This window comes from Mus caroli, chromosome 1, assembly GCF_900094665.2.
Source record: "Mus caroli chromosome 1, CAROLI_EIJ_v1.1, whole genome shotgun sequence".
Lineage (NCBI taxonomy): Eukaryota > Metazoa > Chordata > Mammalia > Rodentia > Muridae > Mus > Mus caroli.
This window is the reverse complement of record NC_034570.1, coordinates 60,578,426-60,596,414: the sequence shown is the minus strand read 5'-3', so window position 1 is coordinate 60,596,414 and position 17,989 is coordinate 60,578,426. Positions and strand designations below refer to the sequence as shown.

At 36.9% G+C, this 17,989-nt stretch overlaps 1 protein-coding gene across 9 annotated transcripts in view; it reads left to right on the top strand.

The window, feature by feature from the left end:
* Positions 1–17,989, top strand: part of Kansl1l (KAT8 regulatory NSL complex subunit 1 like) — a 91,715-nt gene that overhangs the window by 39,890 nt on the left and 33,836 nt on the right. For 7 of the 9 annotated variants that reach the window (XM_029476685.1, XM_029476690.1, XM_029476681.1 and 4 more), the window contains exons 4-6: positions 2,102–2,299; positions 2,705–2,826; positions 13,375–13,579. In XM_029476685.1, coding sequence (XP_029332545.1) covers positions 2,102–2,299; positions 2,705–2,826; positions 13,375–13,579 — 525 coding nt within the window. The remainder of the gene's footprint in view (positions 1–2,101; positions 2,300–2,704; positions 2,827–13,374; positions 13,580–17,989) is intronic. The other 2 variants (XM_029476692.1, XM_029476682.1) reach the window with 1 other exon arrangement.

Sequence of the window (17,989 nt, the reverse complement as noted above, 5' to 3'; positions counted from 1 at the left end):
TCCTGGAACTCACTTTGTAGACCAGGCTGGCCTCGAACTCAGAAATCCGCCTGCCTCTGCCTCCCGAGTGCTGGGATTAAAGGCCTGCGCCACCATGCCAGGCTTTGACACTATTTCTCAAAAGTCATTTGACCATATATGCAAATACTTTATTTCTCTGTTCTTTGTTCTATGTTCTATACGTCTGCCTAGGTTTATACTGCTATTATACTATTTTGGTTATTCTAGTCATTTTAGAATCAAGGAGTAGGTCTTCCAGTTTTTGGTTTATGTTTTGTTTCTATTTCCTAGCTATCGTGAGTAGAACAGCAATGAACAAAGCTGAACAAATTTCTGTGGAGTAGGATGTTGAACCCTTTGGGCATATGCCAAGGGGCGGTATAGCTGAGTCATACAATATATATATTGTTTAACCTTTTGAGAGTTCTCTTCACTGATTTCAACAGTACCTGTACCCATTTGCAATACCCAAAGCAGTAAACGAGTCCTTTTCCCTGCATCTCTTCCAGTGTTTGATGTAGGTTGTTTGTTGATTCCTGCCATTCTCACTAGGATCAGATGAAATCACAAAGTTTTGATTTAGATTTTGCTAATTGCTATGGATGGTGAACTGTTTTTGAGATATTTCTTAGTAATTTTTTCTTCTTTTGAAAACTCTCCATTCATGTCACAGACTCCTCTTTGTATTTTTTAGTTCTTTCTATGTTGTGGATATTAAACCTCTGTCAGATAGCTGGTGAAGAGTCTCTCCTATTCTGTGGTCCTCCTCTTCACCTGGCTCTTTCTTTAGCTGTGCAGAGGCTTGTTGCTTCTGTGAAATCTCACTAAACAATCGAAGCCTTGCTTCTTGGGGAAAATGGTGACCTTTCCTACCCCCAACCATGTAGGGCACTCCCTATATTTTCTTCTAGTAGTTTTGGATCTCATGTTTGTCTTTGATCCACTTATAGTTTTCAAGCAAGGTGATAAAAAAAAAAATGGGCCTAATTCCATTCTTCTCCATGTGGTCATCCAATTTCCTCAGAACTATTTGAGAAGATGTTTTTTTTTACCCCAGCGTGTGTTTTTGGTCTCTTTGTTAAATATTAAGTGGCTGAAGTTAGATGTGGTCCTATCTGGGTCTTTGCATTTTGTTCCATTGGCCCTATGCCTGGTTTGTGTCTGTAGGTTGTGTTTACTGCTGTGGCTCTGTAGTTTATCTCAAATCTGGAATTGAACTCCCTGCAGCACTGTTCCTTTCTTGTTCAGAATTGCTCTGGATAGCTGGGATCTTGTGATTCCATATGAAGTTTAGAATGCCTTCTGTTTCTGTGAGGATTGAGATTGGAATTTTGATTTGGATTGCACTGAATCTGTAAATATATTTCTTCAAAACTGTCATTTTCACAATGTTAGTACTAACAACCCACAAGCAAGGGTGTCTTTCCATTTTGTAATGTCTACCTCTTTTTTCCAGTGGTTTTCATTATAGAGGTTCTTCATTTCTTTGGCTTGGCTTACTTGTGTGGCTCGTCTTCCTTTTTTTTCAGTCTATCACTTGTTTCTCTGCTGTTTTTTTTCAGATGCTCTATCACTTTTTTTGGTGGATTTCCAAAGCTCTTTTCCCTCTTTTCTCTTTGGATTAAGGCCTTTTATTTATTTACTTACTTATATTTATTTTTTTTTTAAATCTTGGCACTTTTCTGTAACTATGGCATAGACACATAGAGGCAGTTTCTAGTCTACTATCTTTCCTTAGAGGTCTAATCACACAGGGCATAAAATATACTGTTTTTAAAATTTTCCATGTGTGTGTGTGTGTGTGCATGCGCGCACGCGCGCCTGTGCATACCACACACAGAGGCCATAACAGTCTGTTGGATGCCCTGGAGCTGGAGTTGTGGAGTTGGAGACTGCCCCTGGTTGGAGACTGCCTGACAGGTGCTGGGAGCAAACTAGTTCCTCTGAAAGAATAAATAGCACACACTTTTACTGCTGAGCCATCTCTCCCAGCCCAATCAGCCAGCTTTTTTAGACATATAAACTATATTTTCAATTCTTCTTCTTATGTTTCCTATGAGGATAGTAGGATGTGATCACTTTACTGTTTTTTACCCCCTAGGGGATAGTGATCTTAGAAGAATGTCAGCTTCCAAAAGACATTTTGAAAAAACAAATACAGTTTTCAAACCAAGCAGTTTCATTAAACACTTCAGTGAATTCTCAGGTTCCCCAGAGGTGTGAAGAGCCTTTACCAGAACACGATTTTGAGATGTCACCAAGCAGCCCTACACTACTTCTTCGAAACATAGAGAAACAGGTAAGTAGAGTTCTTGCTTTATGAAATAACTTTAGATACATTTTTGCTTCTTAAACTGCTTGGCAAGATTTAGATATGAAATGTTCCTCCAAAAGTCACATGCATTCAGCATTAGTCCCTAGGTCATAATCCCAGTCCTTGAGAGGAGATTGGATCATTTAGATCCTGAGCAGATTAACCAATAGATGTGTAATTTGGTCATAAGGTGAGGTCTTGATGGAGAAAGTAGGCCAATGGGAACACATTTTTAAAAAACAAACACTATGACTAAATAGGCGTCATTTTAGTGATGTAAGAGTTCTTCAGTATGTGTAAATCAATAAATACAATATAAGTATTCTCAGGACAGAATTCAGGATCTTCATGATGCTTAGCTACACTAAAGTGTTAACTGTTTCTTTGTAGAGTGCACAGTTGACTGAGATCATTAACAGTTTGATTGCCCCTCTCAACTTGTCTCCAACTTCATCACCCCTCTCTTCCAAATCCTGTAGCCACAGATGTCTGGCTAATGGCATTTCCAGAAGGTAGGTGTCACTGGAGTAGTTTGGTTTCTGAATTTGGCTTATTTTATTTTGACTTTGTTGATCAATACCTAATACAACCATTTTTCTTCCACATTAAGGACTACAATAGTCCAATCAGTGGGTCATAGGTAGTTTTAGACAAAAGAGTTCATGGAATTAATGCAGTCATAAAAGCTTCCCATGAGGAGGTACATTTCTAGGAATTTTAGTGCTTCTGAAACTCATACCATGGATAGTATTAGCTCTGCAAGTACTGCCTTGTTACCATGATTTCACGCCATGGATAGTATTAGCTCTGCAAGTACTGCCTTGTTTCCATGATTTCTGTTTGGTATAGTTTTTCCCTTGGTCTCCAGTTCATTGTAACTTAAAAAGACATAGATCAAGAGGTGGGCACAGAACATTGGCATATATCACTAGAATTTTACATTGATTTTTATATTCATAATCGTATTAGTTATATTAAGAAATTTCCAGTATAGCAAAGTAGAATATGCATATCGCAATGAAAATCATATTAAGTAGCCATTCCATTCTCAAATGACATTGGTCTTAAGTAAAAAAATTCTCTTTAATTTTTCTGATTATATTGAAATCATGGTTTAAAATATTTCTCCAGTTTTCTTTATGCTGTCATTTATGCCTGGTTCTATCATTAAAATAGTTTTCTACTGGTTTTACTTAATTTTTGAGTGTCATCCTTTGTATCATTGAGACTTAATTGGAATGTAAGTCTTGCTGGTTTTTGGGCAGCTATGATATTCTCATTTACAAGAATCCTGGTTTGTGGATTCACAGTGAAAGTCAATTACAAGTTGACTCATAAAATGATGAATGGATATTGTATTCAGGCTAATATATTTTCTATGTCATTTTGCTTATCTAAACTATGCTTGTAGCCATGACTATATTAGTGTATGTATGTGTGTGTGTGTATATATATATATACATATATATGTATATATGTTTCACATATGATCTACAGATATTTGATGATCATATGGTAATTATGCACTGGTATATAATCTTGAACAAAACTGGATCTGGGCATTGATCTTGTGGTAGAGTAGATTCCAGTTGAGGAAATCAATGATGCTATCATAATCATTCAGATAAATACATAATTTTAAAGGCTGATAAAATGGTCTAAAGAAAAATTTGATTGCTAAAAATGTCATTTTTGAGCCACTAAGGCATGGTAGGTCATGCCTACAATCCTAGTACTTGGAAGGCTGAGTTGAGAGGATTGTAATTTAAGGCCAAATGACATACAGTGATACCCTGTCTTAAGACAAACAGGCTGGTGAGATGGCTCAGTGGGCAAGAGCACAGACTGCTCTTACATAGGATCTGAAGTTGGTTCCCAGCATCCAAGCAAAATGGCTCTCAACATCCTGTAATTGCAGTTCCACAGACTATGATAGTCTCTTCTGGACTCCACAGGCACCTGTACTAATATGTTCACATACCCTCACAAGATATATGCACACATATATACTCATAAGTAAAAATAAGACCAAAACCAAACTCAAAACTTAGAGTTAGAAAGTTCAGCTAATCCCAGTTTAGCTAGCTAGTAGCATCATAACCTTGCGTATTTTTTCTATATTACTGGAAGAGAATAGTCAAAATAAGCACGGGAATGCATTTCTTTCATTCTACTCACCTACAAAGCTGGTGCAGCAGCATTGCAAGAGCTGGAGAATGTGGGTCAGTTATAGTACATTTGCTTAGCATGTTTGAAACTCTACATTTAGTTACTACTAAAAGAAAATACATGGGAACAGTCAAGTTATTTCATGAGTGGTCATGAATATCAGCTGACAATTGGGATTTGTTTTGTTAATGTTTTTACATATGTACTTTTTTTGTCTTCTGTTTTGGATTTTATATAAGCTTCAAAATAGTAGGATTTCTTTGGTTTGTCTTGTTAAATTGTGGTTTATTGTTTTAGTTTGAACACCTGGATCAGCAAATGACATATTATGAATGGGAATGAATACTGAATGTATGAAATATTTGTTGGTCATCTTTCAGTATAGGAAAAAATACCTGGGATAATCAACTTTGAACTAGGATCCATTTATCCTGGCTTGCAGTTTTCAAGGTTCACAGTCAGTTGGCGGCTGGCAATGAGAAAGCACAGCATGGCAAACATATTTGGTAGAAAAAAGCAGTCCTCTCATCAGGAACCAGGGAGCATAAAGGAAGACACAGAGTCTGGGCTCTCAAGAAGGTCATACCTCTTATGACTCAAGAACTTCTCTGTCTTACTGCTAAAGATTCTACCACCTCCCTTAATGCCAGCCTGTTTACCAACTCTTAGCATGTAGATATTTGGTAGACACAGGACCCACACCATGCCAATATGCGTTGCAATTTTTTGCAGATAACTGACATTCTTAAAAAAACATTGGGGGGTAGACTGGGGCTGTACCTCAGTTGATACAGTGTTAGCCTGCATGAGGCTCTAGGTTCCATTCCCAGTATGATAGAAACTGGATGTGAAGGGCCACATTTCTAATTGTAGCACTGAGAAAGTTGGGGCAGGAGGATCAGGGTTATGATGCTCCTCTGGGATGTAGATCTTGTATCAAAGAATAAAAATAAAAGAGAGATTGTTCTTATTTTAATTCTGAAATAGTCACATCAGTACCCTGTTGCTTTCATGCCTATCTCCTTCAAGTTTTGCTTCTCATCTAACTTGCCTCCGGATTAGAACATACAAAGAGTGATGCATGAGAGATGCTCAGCAGTTTCCAGAGCTTGCTGCCCTATCATGGGGATTAGGTTTCCTGATCCTAACAGCAGCTCAAAGAAACCCGACTCAAGAGATCCTTTTCTTCTCTCCATAAGCATTCAAACATATATGTATACACACACATATATATATATACTTCAAAAGAAAAATCTCAAAGAAAACAAGAAATTCAAAGCAGAAGAAATATCTGTACTGTAGTAAGGAAAATTCTAAAGGAAGAGAATGCTTCTCAAAAGGAATTTGAGTAAGCAAGAAGGCCTGCAAACATTGAAACCTTCTTTGGTTCAATGAGGCCTTTTGTGAGTTTTAGCTGCATTCTATGTAGCTGAAATGTTATACCAGGACTTTCACACATAAAACATTTTAGTTCTCTCAAAATGTACTCATTCTAGCTTTACCTTACATTATATCATAACTTTGCATATTATAGAAGAATTTTAAAATTTAAAAGTTTAGCCATTTTTTAAGATAACTTTTGGGGTGGGTCATATAAAACTTACTATTTATGATATATATATTTTTTAAATCATTTTTATAAGTACTTGATGACTTTTTCTCATATTGTCTTCAAAATCACTGTTATTTTGGGGGGAACTTATCTGTACATGTGTTATTGATTTCTAACTCATTTATTATTTAAGGGCACCATCTGAGAGTTGTATAATTGTAATTATTTTTTACCTTATTAATCATGGCACTAAGAACCAAATATAAGTATTATTAAGTCTTCAAAAAATTGAGGATTCCATTCTGTCAATGAGGTGGTTATACGCTTTTAGAACTGTTATTCTGAAATGAACATACGATGCTCTAATGACATCCTTGGGTATTATCTCTGAGAAAGTAAATTTCTATTTGAAACAAGGTCTAAATTTTGTGGTTTATTTTTTGTCTTAATGAGTTCCATAATGGGGTATGAAATTAAATTCTAGTGAATCACTACCATACTATTTATTTTCATTAATGGTAATTATCTCATGTAAATGAAACCATTCCTTCTAAATGGGTGTCATAATTTAAAAACCAAGGTCTGTTGTCAAAATAATCACAACATAAAGAAATAATGTTACCATAAGGATGTTTCAGTAGTCATTTCCCAATTCCAAGAGTGTTGTTTGATAGCAGTGTTTTCTGAGTCAGTGCTTTCTGTATATGACAGTAATCATATTAGCTAGATGTGTGATGCCAATGGGGAAATAAACCTTTCCCGCTGTGTCCTTAAAGAGTAGTGCCAGTAGGAGTTACTTTCATGTGTAAAATGGCTTCTTTTCCTTTTTATCTCTAATGATGGAAGTGGAAAACATAATTTTATCTCAGGGAGGTTATGTCTAGAAAATATGTAATTATATAAGAAGTTTTGTTTTGCACTATTAATTGGCAAAATGAGAATACAAAATGTATTCTACAGTCATTTCTTAGAAAAAATATTTGAGGGATATACAGTAAAATGTTAATGAAAACAGTACTTCATCTTAGTAGGCAGGGTTTGAAGTGATTTCTCTTTTAGTTGTATGTGGTGGTACATGTGGGTACCCATGTGTCCATGTGCCCAGTATGCCTATAAATGTCAGAGGACAACTTTAGGGGTTGGCCTTCCGGTACCTCTCACCTTTTGGGAAAGGAATCTTTACCAGGTAGACCTAGCTTGCAAGGACAGTCCTGTTGTCTATTGTCATGCTATTGCTGAGTTTACAGGTAAATAGTCATCCCATATTTCTCTCATGGTTTCTGAGCAATCCAAAATCCTGTTCTAATGCTTGTGAAGCTGGCTCCCTATTTCCTTAACTCCTCCCCACTTTCTTTTTGTGTATGTTTCCAAAATTTCAAACGATAGAAAACCCTAGGTTTTTCTGAGCACAGATAAAGAATAATGTTTGACTGGCAATCACTGGCTTTCTGCATTTTGGGTTTTTGTTTAGTTGTCATGCTTTTAAGATGTCTTTTTTTTTTTTTTTAAATCACCTTCAGTTGTTATCCCCCTCCTGGTACACCCTCTGACAGTTCTTCATCCCATTCCTCCTCTCCCTCACCTCTTCTCTATCCCACCCTGCCAGACCTCCCCACTCCCTGGGGTCTCAAATCTCGCCAGGGTTAGGTGCATCTTCTTTCACTGAGGTCAAAGCAGGCAATTCTCTGCTGTATATGTTTTGTGGGGCAGGAGGAGCTTGTACCAGCTAGTGTATGCTGCCTGGTTGGTGGCTTAGTGTTCTTGTTCTGAGAGATATCTGGGGTCCAGGTTAGTTGAGATTGTTGGTCTTCTTATGGGGCCACTCTCCTCAACTTCTTCCAGCCTTTCCCTAATTCAACCACATGGGTCCCTGACTTCAGTCCATTGGTTGGGCATAAATACCTGCTTCTGTCTCAGCTGCTTGTTGGGCCTCTTAGAGGGCAGCCATGCTAGGCCCGTTTATACACACACGATAGCATCAGTAATACTTGTCAGGCCTTGGAGTCATCTCTTGAGATAGATCCCAATTTGGGTCCATCTTTTCCTTCAGTCTCTTCTCCATTTTTGTCCCTGCAGTTTGTTTAGACAGGAACAGTTCTAGGTCAGAGTTTTTGACTATGTGATGGCAACCCCATCCATCCACCGGATGCCTTGTCTTTCTATTAGACATGGACTACAAGTTTCTTCTGCCCACTGTTGGGCACTTAAGTTCTCTCCCTTTGAGTACTGAGTGTATCTCACCTACCAAGTCTCTGGTTGATTCTAGAGGGTTCCCCCACCTCCCATGCTTGCATATTTTCATTCATTCTGCTGGTCCTTGGGGCTTTGCTCCTGTTCCCCGCACTCCAATACCTGATCTTGTTCTTTTCCCCTCCCCCTTCCCTCTCCAACCCAGTTGCTTTCCTCACTTTGCTCCCCACTATTGCTTTCTTCTTCCCCCCAAGAGGGATTGAGGCATCCTCACTTGGGCTCTTCTGTGTGTTAATCTTGAGTTCTGTGGATTGTACTTTACTTTTTTGGCAAATATCCACTTATTAGTGAGTAGATGTCATTCATATCCTTTTGGATCCGAGTTACCTCACTGAAGATGATATTTTTTAGTTCCATCCATTTGCTTGCAAATCTCATGATTAGCTGAATATTATTTTGTTGTGTAAATGGACTACACTTTGTGTATCCATTCTTCCACTGTGGGACATCTGGGTTGTTTCCAGCTTCTGGCTATCACAGATAAAGCTGCTATGAAATTAGTGGGACATGTCCCCCTTTACCATGGTGGGGCATCTTGGGTATATGCCCAAGAGTGGTATAGCTGGGTCTTCACGTAGATCTATTTCCAATTTTCTGAGGAACCTCCAGATTGATTTCCAGAGTGGTTGTACCAGCTTGCAATCCCACCAGCAATGGAGGAGTGTTCCTTTCTCCATGTTCTCGCCAGCATCTGCTGTTACGTGAGGTTTTGATCTTAGCCATTCTCCTTGGTGTAATGTCGAATCTCAGGGTCATTTTGATTTGCATTTCCCTGATTACTAGGGATTTGAACATTTCTTTTAAGTGCTTCTCAGCCATTCGGCAGTCCTCTGTTGTGAATTCTACACCCCACTTTTTATTGGCTTTTTTTTTTTTAAGGTTAACTTCTTGAGCACCTTATATATGTTGGATATTAGCCCTCTTTTGCATGTCGAGTTAGTGAAGTTTTTTTTCTAATGCATAGGCTGCTGATTTTTTCAATGGACTGTGTCCTTTGCCTTATAGAAGCTTTCCAGTTTCATGAAGTTCCATCCATCAAATTTTGATCTTAGACCCTGAGTCAGTGGAGTTGTCTAGGAAACAGCCCCACCCTGTGCCAATGAGTTCAAGGCTCTCTCCCACTTTCTCTTTTATTCGATCCAGTGTATAAAGCTCAAGTCCAAGTAGATTAAGATATACTCTTTAGGCAGGCGATGCAGTACATGCCTGTTATCCCCAACCTCGGGGATAGTAAGTTTGAGGCTAGCTTTGGGTTATATAGTAAAAGCTTTTCTCAAAAACAACTATAAAAAGAAATAAAAAGTCTCATTTGAAGGTAATATCCAGAGGGAAATAATTCTATAATTATCAGTTTCTTTTTTTCTCCATTGAACATAGAAAGCTTCCTACTTCTAGGCTTAATTATCTCAATATTTTGCTAACTCATCTAAGTTATTTCTGACATGATTGTTCACTTCAGAAATATTTTAAAAACAAATTTTGGAGGCCACTATTTTAACACTAAACAGTTGTGTATATTTTTGTGATATTCTTTATCATATTTTGTTACCTTAGTTTTGAGTTTTTGAACCTCCTAACTCTACTTCTCAAATACACAGCATAATTTATTATTGTTACCAAGTTCCTAATCACATTCAACTTTTCATCCTTTAGATAATCTTGTTTTTTTTTAAAAAAAAACTTTTTACTGATAATTTGTTAGTTTCATATTATGTATCCAAGTGCTGTTCATCTCTCTCCCCTCGTATCTACCCTCTGTCCTTGCAAACCTCCTCTCCAAAATAAAAAAAAAACAAAAAAACAAAAAAACAAAAACAAAAACAAACACAAAGCATAGAACAAATCTTGTGGAAGCTGTAGTGTTAAAGCGTGTCCCACAGTATCTCCCTCTCTCCACACATCTTCACTTTCAAATGTTCTGTATACATGGGGCAGTGCTCTAGTTCTAGGTGTCTGCCTTCTGCCCTGGTGCTGTAGGAAAGGAAGAGCTGGAACACTCACCATCCCAGCTACCACCCAGGCTACGGCTTCGAGTTGGCCAACCCTAAAGTCTACTTTATCTGTAAACCTCTGGGGCACATGAAAGGGCTGGTCCTGTAGATCCAGAGCTGCAGGATCTCCATGATACTAGGCAACAGCAGCATAACTGGGATTTAGTAAGTCTCCTAAGTCGATTTTTCATTAAAAGACTATAGTTTAAATATTTATTTTGTACTGTGTCTTACACATTCTAAGCAAGTGCTGTAAATATTGATATATATTCTAGGCTCTTCCTCCTCCCACGTTTCAGTTTTCAAGACAGGGTCTCTGTGTAGCCCTGGCTGTCCTGGAACCCACTCTAGAGAGCAGGCTGGCCTCAAACTCAGAGAGTGTGCCTTTGCCTCTCAAGTGAGTGAGGAATTAAAGATGTACACCACCACTTTTTTTTTCTTACTTATACTTCTGGAACTAGATCAAGTGTTTGACAGTCTTTACATCTCAATTATTAACTAGTTAAAAGCCACATTTTATTTGGCTCTATACTAAAAAACAAAACAAAACTAAACAAACAAACAAAAACCCCATTATCTGTGATCCTGGCACTTTGTACTTTTTACATTTTAAGATAGGGTTTCATTAAGTTGCCTAGGCCAGATTTTGCCTTATCCTATATCCCAGGCAGGCCTGAACTTAGTTTGATTCACTGCCAAGGTGTCTTGAGTAACTAGCATTACTAACCTGTGTCACTTGGACTGGCAAAAGACTTTAGGTGACAGCTTTTGTGTTATTACCAATTGCTACAAATATCAGTGAGATATTTGTTTAATGCATTACAGTTACTGTCTTGCCTGTTTAATTCTTGGTTTTGTTCTCATTGACATACTCTCCAAGCTTCTTTGTTTGGTTTGCCATTGCTTATACCAGCATTCTTGAATGTTTTGTTTCATTTACTCTAGAAGAATATTTTTACAGTAGCTGTAATATGATTTAAAAGTAATATTTCTATTGTAGAAAACAGTATCTTTTGTGTGGGTATGAATGTATTGGGGTATGATATATGTTCTTGTTGTCTTATGTTCATGCATGTTGCGTTGGGTGTCTTCCTCAAGCACTCTTCATGAACCTGAAGTGAATCCATTCTGCTGAGTTCTAGATTCCATCTAAGCCTGTCCCTAGCCCCACTATTGAGGTTATGCATAAAACACAGGGGCACAGCACTGCTGTGCTTGGGTTTTACAAGGGTGCTAGGGATCCAAACTCAGGTTCTTGTGCTTCCTCAACAGGTGTTTTACAGACTGAGCTATCTCTCTAGCTAACAGAAAAACCAACCGTAACTTATATTTACCTACAAACACCAATAGTTCTTAAGCCAAATAGTATTATTTAGAACTTACATATTGACTACGAGCAATATAGTAATATTGTTACTTCCAAATGGAGGTTACAGATATATCAGAGATAAAGGAACCAGATGGAGACCTGTATTCAGTGTTTCTAGGTGCTTGTCAACATTAATGAAATAACAAGGAATTTGGAGCAAGTTTGTCACAAGTTACATGATAAAGCAGTAATAGCTGGTTTCTCAGAAAGAAATGTATCTTAAATCCCCAGTAGCTCCTTCTATGCCCAAACTTAAAATGAATAGAGGAATATTGGTGAATTAAGATAGAGGAAAGGAAGGAATTCAATGAAGTTGTGTGTGTGTGTGTGTGTCCATCCTGGCATAGGGTTAACTCAGCTTTTCTGCCCTTTGTGGGATTCTTCAGATGTAGTATTTTATCAGATACATGCTAGAAGCAAGCAAATTTGCAAGGCTAATGATATGGAGATACCACTATAATGAAGCAAAGGATAGTCTGTAGTTGTGCCAGCAGTTTTTGAGTGGTCACAGAATGCTCTGCCATAATCCACTACAACTGTATCACCCTTTAGCTAGTAGGCAGTTTGTCACTTTGAGTCTACCTAGCCCATCTCCAATCCACGTGTTAGACTATTCAATCAATTTGTGCTGACCTGCATAAATCAAGTTGGAATTGGAACCTGTTGTGTGTGAAAAGCTTACTTTATATCAGTAAATAATTTATTATATATTTTATGTTAGTATGTTATTATAATATGCAATATACAATGTAAATGAAGTCAGATGTGTCCACATAACTCTCCAAAATTCCTAACATCCAGAGACAGATTTAGGTTGCCTTCCATGATATAGAAACAATAGAAAATGTAGAAACAATTTCAGAAACATCAAGGAACTTTTCCCATATACAGGGTTGGAGACTCACTCAGGTAGGACAGTGACAGCAACACAGGGGCGGTTGGTAGTGATTCAGGGGCTGTCCCTTGACATTATTCCCCCATTGGTGGAACCCATTGGTCTGGCAATAACTTAATTACTAATATATTACAGAGGTTTTTTACTGCTATTCAAAATAAAACCAGATCAGATTTGGAGATGGGTAACAAATGGCTATTAAGGGACTAAAGATACCCTACGATAATTCTCTCTTGATCTGTAACATAATTATTATAACATAATTATGAAGTTTTCAGTCAGTTGGTAAAATTTCCAGGAACTTGAGTTCACAAGTATTAAATATAATGCTAAAATTCATATAAAGTATAACTATAAAACTATATTTTCCATGCATAGTTTCTTTCATTATTTTATAGTTGGTATGTCTGTATCTAAACTGTAATAGGATGTAGCTGTATGAGAATTCACTAAGATTTGGTATGCTTAGTTAAGAGTAATGAAAGGTGCAAGGATGAGTGGTTTTGATGTACTTCACCGACATGCAAGAAGAAACTGGCATAAATTGTTAAAACTGTGTTGGATGTGAATTAATGATTTATAAGGAATATTAATTTTATACTAAGCAAAGTTTTAGCTTTGAAGATGTGTATTTTGCAGCAGAAAATTCAGATTATTTCTATTTTTTTACTATGTAATTCTCCAGTAATGTCAATTATTTTACTTATTGTTATAGTAAAATTGGCTAAAACTGAATGCTCTTGTATCATAATAAACCATAAAATTTACATTTAGCTTTCTGTGCTTTTGTTCATTTTATTTTACCCCCATCTCCAATTATTTCATACATTTCAGTGCTTCAGAGAATTTAGATGAGCTCTCTTCCTCCAGTAGCTGGTTACTTAATCAGAAGCACAGTAAGAAAAGGAGAAAAGACAGGACAAGATTGAAATCTCCATCCTTGGCTATCATGAGTACAGCTGCCCGAACAAGGCCCCTTCAAAGTTTCCATAAGAGAAAACTCTACAGATTGAGTCCCACTTTTTACTGGACTCCTGAGGTAAGGCTGCATTTGGGAAATCATGAAGAAAGATTTCACTACAAGTATTTTTTGAGTACAACTGGATGTGAGTTATACATAGATACTTAGAATAATTACATACAGAGATACAGTTTATAAATTAGATAACATACCGATAATAAAATTGGCATTTTTTTAAACAAAGAAGTATTCTGAAATTTCTCTTATTTTGTTTTTTAAAGAAATAATTGTTGTTTTCTTTGCTGGAGATTTAACGTGGCCCCCTGCATGCTAAACCTGCACTCTATACTGAGCTATAAACTGCACCCCTGGTTTCAAAACAAAAAGAAAACAAAACAAAAAAACCCAAAAAACCAAATGTAGGTTGCTGTTTTGTCATTAAATTACAGTATGTTGCTGTTTTGTAAGTAAATTAAACTAACTTTGTAAGAAAATTAAATGTCAAGGTGATTTCTAAAATATACAGGTAATACTAAAATGTTCTACATGTTTGTCTTAGAAATATTTGCTCAGGTGAATAAAAGGTCTAAGATTAGCGTGGATTACTAGAACCACAGAAGCATTAGAAGAAAATACGGAATCCTGTTAGAGTATTCAGGAGCTAGCTGAATAAACTTCTTCTGGCCATATGTAGGAATATTTGAGTATCAAAATCCATAATTTCTCCTTCCCTTCTTTATTCCTGCTTTCCTGTTTGTTTGCTTCCCAGCTTCCTTCCCTTCTGAAACAGGTCTTATGTATACTATGTTGGCCTTAACTTACTGTGTTAGTAAACCAAGCATGGTCTTGAACTGATCCTCCTGTTTTCATATCTAGAGTGCCTGGATTATGACTTTGCTGGGAGTTGAACCCAAGTTTTATGAATGCTATATATGAATGTTTGGTAATTTGCAAACCCCTGAGGTTTGAGGCTCAGGATTTCATAAAACTGGGCATATTGGCACATACCTGCAATCTCAACATTTGGGAGGTAGAGGCAAGAGATGAAAAGTTCAAGGTCATCCTGGGCCACACAGAGAGCTCCAAGCTATGGTGGCCTAGATCAGACAATGTCTCACAGCAAAACAAGACAAGACAACACAAAACAAAAAGTACATGCATCATGATTTCCCACTGATGACACATAGTAAATATAGACTGGCAGGTAGACAGGACAGGGTGTTAAATACAGAATGGATGATAAAGTAAAGAATGACTGGCAAGAATAGAGAGTGGTTAATAATCCTGGGGTGAGGATTGAAGAGACTGTAGAATAGAATATCTGCATAGACTTAAAAGTACAACAACCATTCCTATCTGTTGTCAGAAGTTTATAATTTTATTTTTGAACAATCAGAAAATATTTCATCCAAGTTATCAAAGCCAGCTGCAGGGGTGTATAACTCTAACTTAAACATGAGTGTTGATCAGACAGAATAATTGTTCTTGATTGTGATATTGAGAAATATGACAAATTAATATGTGATCCAGAACTAAAAATAGCATAATCTCATGCTCTACCGTAGCTCCTAGGCATACATCTGAAGTCAGCATACTGGTAAGAAAATTAATTTTATCTCTGCCTATCCCAGTGATTGTCTTTCCACAGGTGTTAATGGGCACACACACACACACACACAGAGTGAATTATTCAATCATAATGAAACAAATTATATCATTTGCAGGAAAGTAAGATGGAACTAGATATCATCATGTTAAGTAAAAGCAAACCAAACAAAGAAAGAAACAGGCCCAGAAAACTGCTTGTCTCATGTTTTCTCTCATATTTAGAATCTAGATTTTTTTATTTTTTATTAAAAAAAGGTTGAAAACAAAGTATGACTATTTGGGAAGAGAAAGAGGATCATTAAGAGACAAGAATGGGAACAGGAGAGGGTAAAGAGAACAGATAAGATCAAAGAATATCTTATGTACATAGGAATGTCATAATTAACTCATATTTTTCCGATGAATATATATTAATAAAGTGATATTCTGAAGTATTTGGTACCCATAGCAATAGCAATTATTACTCTTAGTTTCTATAACATAAGAATAATAAAAGGTTCACTTACCTCCTATGACATGGTAAATCATGCTCAGTATTTAACAAAAATCTCCAAGGCATATTACGAAGAATAGATAAAACAATTATTAGAACTAACCTCAAGTATGAGAAATGGTCATATTTTGTCATATGGAAAAATCTTAATTAAGAGTATTATGGTATAGTATAAGAATATTAGTATATTAGGGTCTTTAGTATATAAGTTAAAAAAGAACGTAATAGGCTTGTAATATAAAGAGAAGAAAAATGAAGAGGAACCAAAGGTTTATGCTAAAAATGTAAAACATTGAAATTTGTTTGCTACTGGTGAGTTCATCAGCAGACTGGATATGGCAAAGGACAGATCAACACATATAGAGCAGAGGCTATTGAAACTTTAGAAACAATTCAAACAGAAAAAGGAATATTAAAAATGAAACAGAACATGTCAGAACTATGAGGTAGTTTCAGATGGTAGTTTCAGTGTCAGATATGTATTGGAATATCAAAAAAGAATAGGACAAAAGAAAAATATTTGAAATAATGAGAAATTTCCAAAATTAATGGCAACAAACCAAACACGTAAAAAGGTAGGAAAATAATCGGCCTGAATATCCATCCATCCATCCACCCATCCATCCATCCATCCATCCATCCATCCATCCATCCATCCATTACCTAATATCTAAAACACATTCCAATTTTAAAAGACAAAGACAAATCTTGCAAAACGCCAGGGGTTAGGTTGGGGCAGGGGGAGCATCTTTACTGTATAAAGTACAGGATAGGTGACTTTAAAAAAAATATACGCGTGGGAGCAGAGATGGGAATAAAACATTTAAACAACTAATATTAAGATTTTGATCCCCAAAGATGCCCATGTACCTAAGAGAATGAACTATAGATTAAATTGTGACCCCAACAATTTAACTTATGTTGACATTCTAATCCCTCAATACTTTAAGATGTGACCTAACTTGGAAATAGATTTGTTGCAGAGGTGATCATGAGGGGCTCTAAGCCAAAACAACTAGTGCTTTTTAAAAATGGTAAAACTGGACACAGATGAATGCTTCTAAGGTAAATGACATTTGCATGTGAAAAGTGATTCAAAGAATACTGCAGCCTTTTAATATTCCACATATTATGCTGACCCCAATCATAAAATCTTTTCATTTGTACTTCATAACTGTAATTTGGTATTGTTATGATTTGTGATGTAAATATCTGATATGCAGCCCCTTTTGGGGTAGCAACCAACAGGTTGAGAAGCACTGATCTAGAGCCAAAGATCATTAAAAACTATCAGTAACTAAGAAGAATCCACACAAGTGTTCATTCTTAGGCCTCTCAGGAAAACAACTCTGCAGCCATGTTGATGTGACGTCCATACTCTAGAGCTAAGCTCCTCAGCTGCTGATTTACGATGACATACAAATGCCATCCTTTTATTTACTAATAGGGTCTTTGTATATTTATTTAAGAAACTTAATACCAAGGTGATTTTGGACTTAAAATGAACCTTAAATTTAGTGATAAATGTTCTTATAAGAGAAAAGACATTAGAATTTGGAAAACAAAGAGATGAAGGCGTGTGTGTGTGGTGCTTGCGGGGTGGGGGTGTGGGGGAGGTGCTTGCACATGAATGTGAGGGTAGACATGCTTACAGAGACCAGAACAATAATAGAAGATGTTCTATTATTACCCACCTTATTTCCTTGAGACAAGGGCTCTCACTATGTTGGAGCCTCATCTCCTTGCCTAGGCTATCTGGCAGGCCCACTTTAACCTGGATGCTGGAGCAGTGGATCTAGATAGTTACTGTAAGAAATTTGCAAGCAAATTAGGGAGACTTCTGATCTGGTTTCTTCTACCTGCTTCTGGTAAACTACAAGAGAAAGAGGTAACTGTGTGAGGACCTGTTAGGTAAAAAGGAACTAGAACTTAACTGGGAAATTCTCATCTCCAGTTGGGGAAGAGTTATATAACATGCCATAGTGTGAGCCAAAGCCAAAATTTTTGTCAAATATATTGTGGTTTTGATTTGTGAGTAAAGTCATCTGTAAGCAAAAATCATCTCAGCAGAAGCCATGTATAAAGATAGGGCTAACAGTTCATAATCTTCAAAGAACTTTTTGGTCTAGGGACATGGATCTCTATAAAATATATAGAGGCTCTTGGTGTTCTTAAGAACACCCATGGAAAGAGTTTCAGAGATAAAGTTTGGAGCTGTGAAGAAAGGATGGACCATCTAAAGACTGCCATACCCAAGGATCCATCCCATAATCAGCTTCCAAACGCTGACACCATTGCATACACTAGCAAGATTTTGCTGAAAGGACCCAGATATAGCTGTCTCTTTTGAGACTATGCCGGGGCCTCACAAACACAGAAGTGGATGC